This window comes from Mirounga leonina, unplaced genomic scaffold (assembly GCF_011800145.1).
Source record: "Mirounga leonina isolate KUSES-001 unplaced genomic scaffold, KU_Mleo_1.0 Mir_174, whole genome shotgun sequence".
Taxonomy (NCBI): domain Eukaryota; kingdom Metazoa; phylum Chordata; class Mammalia; order Carnivora; family Phocidae; genus Mirounga; species Mirounga leonina.
This window is the reverse complement of record NW_023270451.1, coordinates 24,282,378-24,293,066: the sequence shown is the minus strand read 5'-3', so window position 1 is coordinate 24,293,066 and position 10,689 is coordinate 24,282,378. Positions and strand designations below refer to the sequence as shown.

Below are 10,689 nucleotides of genomic sequence, written 5' to 3'. Positions count from 1 at the left end.
CCCCGGCAAGCCACAGGGGTAGGAAAGTGGGAACAAGGAAAGACCGACGCCCACCTCACCCCCCAAATATGTGCACTTTCCGAGGCCGCTGATTGGAACACATTGTCTCCAGATATTACTGAGCTGGGTGTTGGGGCTTCTGCGTTGTCTTTGGTATTCATTGAAAACAGACTGAGACCCCCTCCCCCAACAAGCAACAACAACACGCGCGCGCGCGAACACACACACACACACACCCCCCCCCCCCCCCACCTCCATTTTTTCTCTCTCTCTCTCTTTTTTAAGCAATGCTTTGTTGTGCTAAAACTAGTTGGACGAGTTAGGGTGTTGCTGCTGCTCCCGAGGCCCTGGCCAATGGAACCCGATCCACCCCGCTGTGCGTAAGCGCGCAATTAAGGATTTAACCACGGCTGTGCTGCGCCTCAGCCATCAGTCAGCCCGCCGGAGACAGAGCCTCCACGACTCCCAGCCTCCTCCTCGCCGCCGCCGCCTTCTCTCCTCCTCCTCCTCCTCCTCCTGCTCCTCCTCCTCCCTCGCTCCCACAGCCATGTCTGCTTAGACCAGAGCAGCCCCACAGCCAACTCGGGCAGCAGCCGCCGCCACAGCAGCAAGGACAGCCGCCGCCTGCGAGCGATGACAGGAGTGTTTGACAGAAGGGTCCCCAGCATCCGATCCGGCGACTTCCAGGCTCCGTTCCAGACGTCCGCAGCCATGCACCATCCGTCTCAGGAATCGCCAACTTTGCCCGAGTCGTCGGCCACCGATTCCGACTACTACAGTCCCACGGGGGGAGCCCCACACGGCTACTGCTCTCCTACCTCGGCTTCCTACGGCAAAGCGCTCAACCCCTACCCGTACCAGTACCACGGCGTGAATGGCTCCGCCGGCAGCTACCCCGCCAAAGCTTACGCCGACTACGGCTACGCCAGCCCCTACCACCAGTACGGCGGCGCCTACAACCGCGTCCCGAGCGCCACCAGCCAGCCAGGTAAGGGGGGAGGGGGCGCGGGATGGGGGCAGATACAGGGGGAGCCCGGATCCTGGAGCGGCGAGGTGGGCTGGGAGACTGGGGGTCCGCCAGCCACTAGCGTGGGGGCGCACCCGGCAGAAGGGAGGGGGGCCTGGACTCTGCACCCGAGGGACGTTCTCTAAGGCCAGCATTTTAGGGATTCTTGGAAGAATCCTCCCCTCGGGCACCTGGGGGTGGGAGGCCCTCAAGTCTCTGGATTCCCAACTTGCCTGGTCTGAAAGCCAAGTAGGCTGAAAAGGGCGTAGGGGTGGAGAGAAGAAAGACTCAAGCGGCCTGAGTGGCGTTTGCGTAATAAAGGGGAGGTTAGTTGTTGGAATTTTTGGTGAGCGTGCTCCGTTGGTGCGAGTGGGAGTGGAAGGCTGCCTCAAAGATGCTGTCGGGATTAGTCTGAGAGCAGCCACGAGCCAGCGTGGTGTCGGTGTCCCGGGCGCGCGGGGTGGGGGTGGAGGGCTGAGGAGCTGGAGCCCGCCAGAGGAAGAACGCGCGGAGAGCCTTGCGGTTTATCCAGGGCATTTCCAGAAACAAAAAGCCATTTAAGGGTGGAGGAGGGTTGCTGAGGGGTGCCTAAATTTTGTCTTCCTCTTCCCCACCTCCTCTCTTTTCGCCCTCCTTGAAACTTCGTTGGAGAGTTTAAGAGGGCCAGTGAGCTTGGGCGGTAAAAGAGAGGCATGAGGTCTCCTTGGAGAGGTTTTGCTGGTCAGGTTTGATCTCTTCCCACTAGCACATTAATAATCCTGCTAATATTAGCATCCCCTTCTTTGGCAGAACCGAGACCACAGCCCTCATTCTCCACCCTTCCTCTCCCAGGAGCTTGCCACACACCGGCGCGCGCGCTCACACACACACACACACACACACACACACACACCGCGGAGAGGTTCTCCACCCCTTCCAGAGATGGGTAGATTTGATAAGGTGGTACTTTTCGGAAAGGGGACTTGTGGCCCCAGGGTATGTTTGTAAAGCACGCATTCAGAAAGTCCTCTTCCCCGTCTACATTCACGACTTTGAGAAATTCGTCCTGACCTGCCGCCCTTTTCCTACGAAAACACCCTACCACCGAATCCTTTTCAATGTGTGACTCTTGATAAATTTTAAAAGAGAACCTAGGGGATGGTATGTCTTCATTCCTTTCAGTGTCTCTGTATTTCGTGCATAAGTGAAAGATTTTTTTTTCCTTTTGGCCAAGAACTTATTAAGTCTATTTGTAAAAGAAACCAGACACATCTGTGCCCTCGCAGATCTGCAGGGAGATTATGGGGGCTGCATAATCGGCCCTCTGTCTGCAGCGGCCTGGACCTCTTGCTGCTGAATTGAAGGAGCATAGTTTGCTTGTGGGTCTTTGAACTTTGGAGACCTCGGTTAGCGTCTTCCCTGCCCATGCGTCTGGTCTCTGCGGGCGCCCGAACAGACGCCGACAGTGGGGGCGAGGGGGGGGGGTCACGGCCCAGAGCGTCCCCCTTGAAACCCCAGGAGGGGCTGGCCAAGCTCGCCCCAGAAACGGGGGTGAGCACAGGGTGGGCGTAAAAACAAGTGAGGGTGAAGCAGGAACTGCTGCAAGGGCTAAATCCCAGACGCCAAGGGAGCTGTGCTGTACAAAGAGCTTTGCACAAGCCCACCATAACCTGAATGAACTAAGTAGGGAATTAATCAAACTACCTGGCTTTTTCATGACTTGGGGGAGGGGCATATTTCTCTGGGTCTTGTTAAGCAAAGGAGGTGATATGGTGAAAGAGACTGAAGACTGCATGGGTAAAACAAAACAAAACAAAACTCAAGGACTGTATCTGAGGGTTCTGCAAAAGAAACACTGCGGACAAACTCTAACCGGGTCTATTTTGATTATTTAGAGAAAGAAGTGGCCGAGCCCGAGGTGAGGATGGTGAATGGCAAACCAAAGAAAGTTCGTAAACCCAGGACTATTTATTCCAGCTTTCAGCTGGCCGCATTGCAGAGAAGGTTTCAGAAGACTCAGTACCTCGCCCTGCCGGAACGCGCCGAGCTGGCCGCCTCGCTGGGACTGACGCAAACACAGGTAAATCCGGCGGCGGTGCGGCCCGAGCCCCGCCTCGGCTGCAAGGCAGGCTGGGCCGCGCGGTTCCGTCCCGACCGGCTGGAACCGATCGGAGAGCACCGCGAGAAACTCACAGAAAGACACCGACCCCGCGCCCTTACCTCCATGAGTCAGGCCGGGTATCGCCGCCGTGCGACGGTGGGGCTGGGGATGGAGACGCCGTTCATCCCCCGCTTCGGGCCTCCAGGGGCGAGGGGCCAGTTTCCTAGATTGGAAACACGGGGAGGGTCATTTCTAGGACACTCTCGAAGCCTGGAGAAATTGCTTCTCTGCACAACGCAGAGCCTTTCGGGGAAAGCAGGGCCCGGCGGCCTCGCGGTGGTCTCGGGCTGCGAAGGTCGCCTCCGGCTGGAACGCTGAAGGGTCACGCCCTGCTCCTGCGCAGCTTTAGGCGGTAGCAGCCTGAGGGTCGCGAAGTGGGGGGCGCTGCTGTGCAGGGAAATCATCCCTGGGTCTTCCCATTCCCTTCACTCCCTCTCCAGCCCTGCTGGGGCCTATAAGAAAAAAAAAAAAAATAGAATGTTCGAACGCCGCCCAGAGCTGCAGGCGCATTCTGACCTTTGGAAGCCGAGGAGGGAGTGGAGGGAGTCGGGCGGGAGACTGGGACAATGCTCCTTTCCCTCCACACCGGCGCGCGCTCGGCCAGCCCCAAGCCCCCGCGCGCGGCGCGCGGCCATTGTTTTGGAGACGCTCGCTGCGCCGCGTTTCGTGCGCCCTGCGCAGGCCTGCACGTGGGCGCGCGCCGCCGGGGACCCTCGCGCCCTCCTCCCCCAGCCCAAACAAGACGCTAAAGCCTCGGAGTCCTGCCCTCGCAGGGGCCGGTGAGCGCCTGGCCGGTCAGGGTGTCCTCCTGACCTTAGGCCGCGCGAGCTGCGGGGAGACGCCAGGTCCGCGCCACCTGGGGGCCCAAGATGCCTCCAGTCGCCGCTCTGGGGAAGGCGCGGGCGGCCTCTGAGTGACCCGGTAACGTGTGCCTTTGTTCCCCCACCCAGGTGAAAATCTGGTTTCAGAACAAAAGATCCAAGATCAAGAAGATCATGAAAAACGGGGAGATGCCCCCGGAGCACAGCCCCAGCTCCAGCGACCCTATGGCGTGTAACTCGCCGCAGTCTCCGGCGGTGTGGGAGCCCCAGGGCTCGTCCCGCTCGCTCGGCCACCACCCTCATGCCCACCCTCCGACCTCCAACCAGTCCCCCGCGTCCAGCTACCTGGAGAACTCGGCTACCTGGTACCCGAGCGCAGCCAGCTCGATCAATTCCCACCTGCCGCCGCCTGGTTCCTTACAGCACCCGCTGGCGCTGGCCTCCGGGACGCTCTATTAGGCGGCTTTCTCTTGCTCTCTTTTTTGGGACTGCTGTGTTTTGCTGTTTTAGAAAATCATAAAGAAAGGAATTCATTTGGGGAAGTTTGGAAAACGGAAACAAAAAAGATTCATGTGTAAAGCTTTTTTGCATGTAAGTTATTGCATTTCAAAGGACCCCCGTCCCCCCTTTTTTTACAGACGAACTTTTTTGCGCAACTGTGGACACTATCAGTGGTGCCTTGAAATCTATGACCTCAACTTTTCAAAAGACTTTTTTTCAATGTTATTTTAACCATGTAAATAACTGTAGATAGAGGAATTAAACTGTATATTCTGGATAAATAAAATTATTTCGACCATGAAAGCCAAATGTTTCTAAAAAATACTCCTTTTGCCCGCCTTATACTGGGCTACTGACGTTTTATGCAGGCAATTAAAGGAAGACAAGCTCTGCAGAGATCCAACAGGGCAAAAAGGAAAACAGAAATTGGGGGCTGCATGGATGCAAAACTGTACACCTGTGTGTTGGATGCTGTACTTTATGTGTCTATATACATATGTGGCCTGTTTATAGTACTGCCATAAAATATATATTTAGGGTTGGTTGGTTTTTGTTTTTGTTTTTGTTTTTGTTTTTTTGGCCTAACCACAAAAACATTTAGATAATTTTAAGTTTAACCCCAGATTGTTTCAGGTAGAAAGTAATGCTGGAATCTAAATCCGGTCCTCCCGCCCTGTGTGTGAGTAAAAAAGCCGCAGAAATCCATCAATAACCGCTCCAAATTCTAAGCTCAAAGCAATTATCATGGACAACTCTCCCCCCACTCCCAACAACCTCTGTGTATTGGCAGAGCAATTAGACAAATTACACTCTCTTCAAATAGGAGCTTCCAGAGATGAGGAGAAGAAGAGGAATAAAAAGAAGTAGAGGAGGAGGAAGAAGAAAAAGAAGAAAATTTTCCTTCCCATTACATTTTTTTAAAAATCTGAAATGTTTGCAGCATGGCAAATGGTAGTGTCTCGGACTCCTTGGTATATGATTATAAATTTATTGGAGGTCTTTTAGAGAGAGGAAAGGATCACAGGACTTGGATGATAAACCAAAATCAGTTGGGCAAGGAAGGCATGATGGGCAGGGGGGCATTCCTTCTCCTGCCAAGAGAGGGAATTGTGGGGTGGAGGACAGGAATGAAAGCATTTGGGCTCGGTTTTGATTTCATCTTGTGTGAGATAATATTATATATATTTTTTTCTCCACCATCCTCTTTACCACTCTGGTTTTTTCAGGAAGGAGGTCTTTCTGCTTTGCTTTTACCTAAAAGAGTGGCAAAGTGGTTCCAAAGGATGGGAAATTGAATGTTTGTAGGGATCTCTGCTTTGTGAAGCCTTCTCTGGGGCAGAGAGGAAGGACTTGCAGCAACCTTGGCCTATGTCCCATCCTTCTCCCTGCGCCCCTGCACAGAGATATCAACACTGTGACCAGAGCTACAGCCTGGTCCAGAGCTACGCTCTCGGGCCTGACTTGTGGGCATCTGTTTGATTGTCGTTTAGTGCACCTGACTCTGTTTCCTTGGGACACCAAGGGAAATCCTATGTTGGAAATTACAAGATGCGTGAGATATATTTTACAGCTAGGAAGTCGGCAGCAATAAATGTGACAAAAGAGTCTTCTTAAGTTGGGGGGGAATTGGAGATTAGCACATAAAAAATTACATCCTGTCATCTGAGGATTTCTGAGAAGGTTCTTCCAGGGTTGGGAAACTAGACCTGAAAAGACACGCTGCGTGCCCGGAGGGGAATTTACCAGTGTGTTCGCTCTTTCTCCTCTCTCCCTCTCCCTTCCCCTCCTCCCCATTCTCCCGATTCCCTTCCTTTCTAGCCAGCCCGCTCCTAAAGGCTTGGGCCTGGGGGGCGGGGGGGGGGGGGGGGGGGGGGGGGGGGAAGGATTTCTCTGGTCCTTGGCGCACCCTGCCAGGCCCCAGGGCAGCACACGGTCGGGCCTGGGCTGTGGACCCCTCCCCCCCCCCCCCCCCCCCCCCCCCCCACCCCCGCGCAAAGCGCAAGCGGCCGTTTCTACGGTCGCAGCTTTCCTCTTCTCGGTTCACCTCCAGCCCCTCCTTTCTCGCAAGAAGTTCCGGGTGCGACGCGCTCCGAGACAAGCCATGCGAACCCCCCAATTTTTTTTTATTTTTTTATTTTTTTGCACTGACAGAATGGGAAGACCGTAGGGGAAAGGTGGAGGGATCTCCTTTCTGCTTTTCTTTCTTCGCTTGTAAAGATTTGGGGAGTTTCCTTTACACCGACTGAAGCCAGCGCTTTGTATCTGGGGAATCCGGCTTCGAGACACCCTGCGCCCCCCGCTGCGCGTTTGGAGAGCTGGCGGGGGCGCACCCACTGGACGCCTCTAACATTTCCCATCCCCTGGCCGCCTGAGAGTTGCAGGAATGCGCTTGGAACGTGTTCTTTACCTTTCTGCACACGCAGAGGGCAGATATTTTTCCAGCCGTCCCTGTCATCTCCCCACCTCCATTCCTGGCTTTGAAAAGGGGATCCCTTCTCTACCACCCCCAGTCACCGGACGCGGTCCAGCTGAAGGAAGGGCGAGTTCGGATTTTTACCGGGAAAGGAGAGAGACGCTCTTCTTTCATGACCGCCCTTCCCACCCCCAGCCTTGGCGCTGCCTGTTGTTAAGGACACTAGTCATCACGTCGCGCGGACAGACTCGGTTTCAGGATTCCTTTGCTTGTGCTAACCTCACTTCTTCCCCTCGCAATGGTCTCTTCTCTCGCGCGGTTTTTTGGTTTTTTGTTGTTGTTGTTGTTTTTTAACTTGGTCTGAGAGCCATGGACAAAAATATTCTGGCAAACCATTCTGCAGCGGGTTTTCCCTGGCACCATGGGGATTCTCCCAGGAGAATTTAACTCCCTGCAGTCCTGCGTCCAAAGATGTAAAAATAACAGATCTTCAGCAAAGTCTAAAAATATCTGTGTGATGTTTCTCTCCCTTGCCCTTCCTCCCACCTTCCCTCTTTCTCTCCATTATTTATTCGTGTATCTAATATAAACGTGTACTACTCCCCAGCATATTTGCAGTCTGTCTGACACCACTCTGCTGGGTCTCTGTTTGCCCCTTCCGGTCCCCACTTGCCTAGCTTTCAATCTAGTGTTTCCAAGACGTTAAGCCCACCCCAAAACTTAATTTTCTTTACCGTGGGCCTCTTCACCATCCCCCACCATACTCCCAAGCCTCTACCCTATTTTCAGACCTCCTCACAAAGCCCAGGAGGTCCGGGGCTTGCCCGCAGAGCCGGTGCGATTCCTTGGTGCCCTGCCCGCCTCCTGGGCCCTCCTGTAAAAGATCAGATAAACTGGTCTTTGTTTGAAGCTCGTGTTGGGTTAGGCAGATTTCTGCCCTTTTTCCCCCCTTTTTTTTCCTGGCGGCCACCTCCTTGTGGAACAGGGGGCGGCCTGGGGAGCCGAGAGAAGCCGCATTCCTGTGGGTGCCAGGCGGCTCCAGTGCTGAGCCACAGGGCCTGAGACACACACACAGAGGAACCCGCAGACCTCTCTCTCTCTCTCCCTCCCTCCGTCCCGTTGGGGCACCCACCCGGGAGCCTGTCAACCCACACTCAGATCCGCCCAGGTCTCGGCCTCGGGCAGGAGCGTGTTGACCCGCACACCAAACCCACGCACACACCCCCTTCTGGGGACATCGGCCAGGCCAGGATCTCCCCGCCCATACCAATCCTTTCTCTCCCGCCCCGTGTCCCACAATCCCAGACGCGCCGGCTGGCCTCCCTTGGCTCCTTTGATCCCACCGGACGCCCCACGGCTCGCGGCGTCCTGGCCGCCCCGTCCCGGGAGTCGCCCACAGCGCGCCAAGGCCTGGCGGTGCTCGCCTCCTCCCGGCGCGCCCAACAGCTTACTCCGGCCCGACACCACTGGCTCTCCTCAACTCCCCCGCCCGAAGCTCAAGGGATGCCTCCTGGAACATTGCCCCCTGACCCCCCGCCCTCCGTCAGCGCTCCCTTCTATTCGAGGAGAGGACCTTTAGGGCTACCCAACCACCACCCTCCCCGCCTCATCCCCGCAAGCCCTTGGATCGCGCGCCTCCCACTGGCCACTGGGATCTCGCCAACCCGGAGCTCTCCAGCCCTCTCCAGAGGCACGCCCTGAGGACAGACGCCCTCCGGCACCTCTGGGAAGCGCGCCACGACGGCGGATCCGCCTGCGGTCAACCCCCTCCTCCAGCCTTAAGCATCCCCCCTCCCACAGCGGCTGGGTGGAGGTTTCCGCCTCGCGTGAGGTTGGGGAGGGGGCGCTGTGGCTCGCTCCCGCCCTCCGCTCTCGTTCCCAGGTTGCCTTCGGTCCTTGCATACTGTACCCGGTTTTTTCAGACGCACAGCGAACTCTGGGCCTCGAAAACAGCCCAAATAGCGGTAGCACATGTGGGATTGGCTAAAGATTTTTCTACGCAGCCCTGCCACACCACCACCCACCCCCCGCCCCACTTGCGCGTTTTTTGGCATCTGACAAGCTTTAGGTCCCCCTGTTGTACAGGGCAGAAAGTATACATAGCATCTACTGCGGAGGGGCGGGGGGAGCCTTCCCCTTCAATCATCCAGGGTTGCCAGCTGAAATGCAATAACCTGTTTTATAGGTCGAGCTCTAACAGTGAAGATAGGAACCAGGGGAATTTACATGAATCTGTTTTTAAAGGAGATGAGAGTCTTGTTTTGCAGCAATTAATGTTTCTGTTCTTTTGTTCGTTGGGACTTCGTATTTACTTCTGATTTAGGGGGGTCCGGAGGAGTCTCTGCCAAAAGTGCATGTATCATTGAGTCTGTTCCACATGCTAAACCAAGATTTATATAGAACCGTGAAATACCACACGTTTCGACCTTTCCCACAGGAAGGAAAAAAACGGCTTTATAACATCATTACATACACACACACACACACACCCTCCAAGTTTCAGTAATGATTCTATCTCCACCATACACAGTCTAGTGTATTTTCTTAAAAAAAGAAGTGGGTGGGGGTGAAGGGCAATAAACAGTTCCCAAGCTATGATTTTTTTTTTTTTTAACATTCTTTTTTTCTTGCAAAGGTGAGAAGACAGAAATCTGCCACTGGAAGCTTACTGTCATCCAAGGACTATTTCTGCCACTTAACCACTTGCAAGGTGGGATATAGGGGTCGGCGAAGAGGCAGGATATGGACTCAACTTTCATCTATAAACAGGGATCACTAAACAGGGAACATTTCATTATTGCCCTTAAAGTCATAGGAGCCAGGAAGCCTGCTTGCCACCTTGCGGGATGGCCCTGGTTGGGCAGCTCCCAGGTCTACGAGGTGTTGGGAGAAGGGAGAATCATCACATACTGTTCTGAGCCTGAAAAAGATGCCCAGGAAATTCTCTGTAGTCATGGTGGAAAATTGAGGTCTGGGGATATAAGGGTTTTAGGTATCTGACCAGGACACCCCCCCCCCCCACACACACACACACCAGGAACCAGAACTAGATTCCAAAAATTTCAGCCAGGGCAGGGCTAACCCTCCTGGAAGCAACAGCTAGAACCCAAGGTTCACTTTCTCTCTGGGACCAGCAGAGTACCCCAGCCTCCCTCCAGACTCTTGCTCTAACTCTGACTCCCTTTCTTTAGGGTCCTTCCATATTTTAAAGAGACTGACCTTGCTCTTTTACAACCATGTCTGGGAGCAGAAACAGTCCTTTATCAAAAATACTGGACTTTCTGGAATCTAGAAAGAAACACATCAGTGACTTATAGCAATAGAAGCAGCTGGACTAGTTTATATGCGGGGTGTTAATTAATAAAAGTTAATGATAGGATTAAAGCCAATAGTCAGCCTAGCCGAGTGGAGGAGACAGCTTCCCAGCCGGCTTTATTTAATTAGCAGCAATTAATACGTTTTCGGCTAATATCCTTCAGGACTCTCAATGACTTGTTCGCTGTGAAAGAGAATGGAGATGGAGCTCAGGAACACTTACAAGCACCCAGGGCATTTTGCTCTGATGACAAGAGAGATTGCAAACTCATTTAAACAAATGTTCATAAACAAGTGACAGGCACACTCTGAGGCAGCCTTGGTGGAAACAATGGTGAAACTGTCAAATGTTCTTTGCTTGGGGGAAGGGCACTTTTCTTTTCTAAGCAAGGAAATGCGTTAGCAGAGAGGGAAAACAAAGATAGGAGGCATAGAAAGGAAAGAAGGAAAGAAGAAAGAAAGAAAGAAAGAAAGAAAGAAAGAAAGAAAGAAA

At 53.9% G+C, this 10,689-nt stretch overlaps 1 protein-coding gene across 1 annotated transcript; it reads left to right on the top strand.

Moving 5' to 3' along the window:
• Positions 1-518: 518 nt before the first annotated feature.
• DLX5 (distal-less homeobox 5) lies at positions 519-4,764 on the top strand. The gene is made up of 3 exons (XM_035021419.1): positions 519-988; positions 2,881-3,065; positions 4,097-4,764. Exons 1-3 carry the CDS (start codon positions 634-636, stop codon positions 4,424-4,426), a joined length of 870 nt encoding a protein of 289 aa, XP_034877310.1. The 5' UTR covers positions 519-633; the 3' UTR covers positions 4,427-4,764.
• Positions 4,765-10,689: the final 5,925 nt, after the last annotated feature.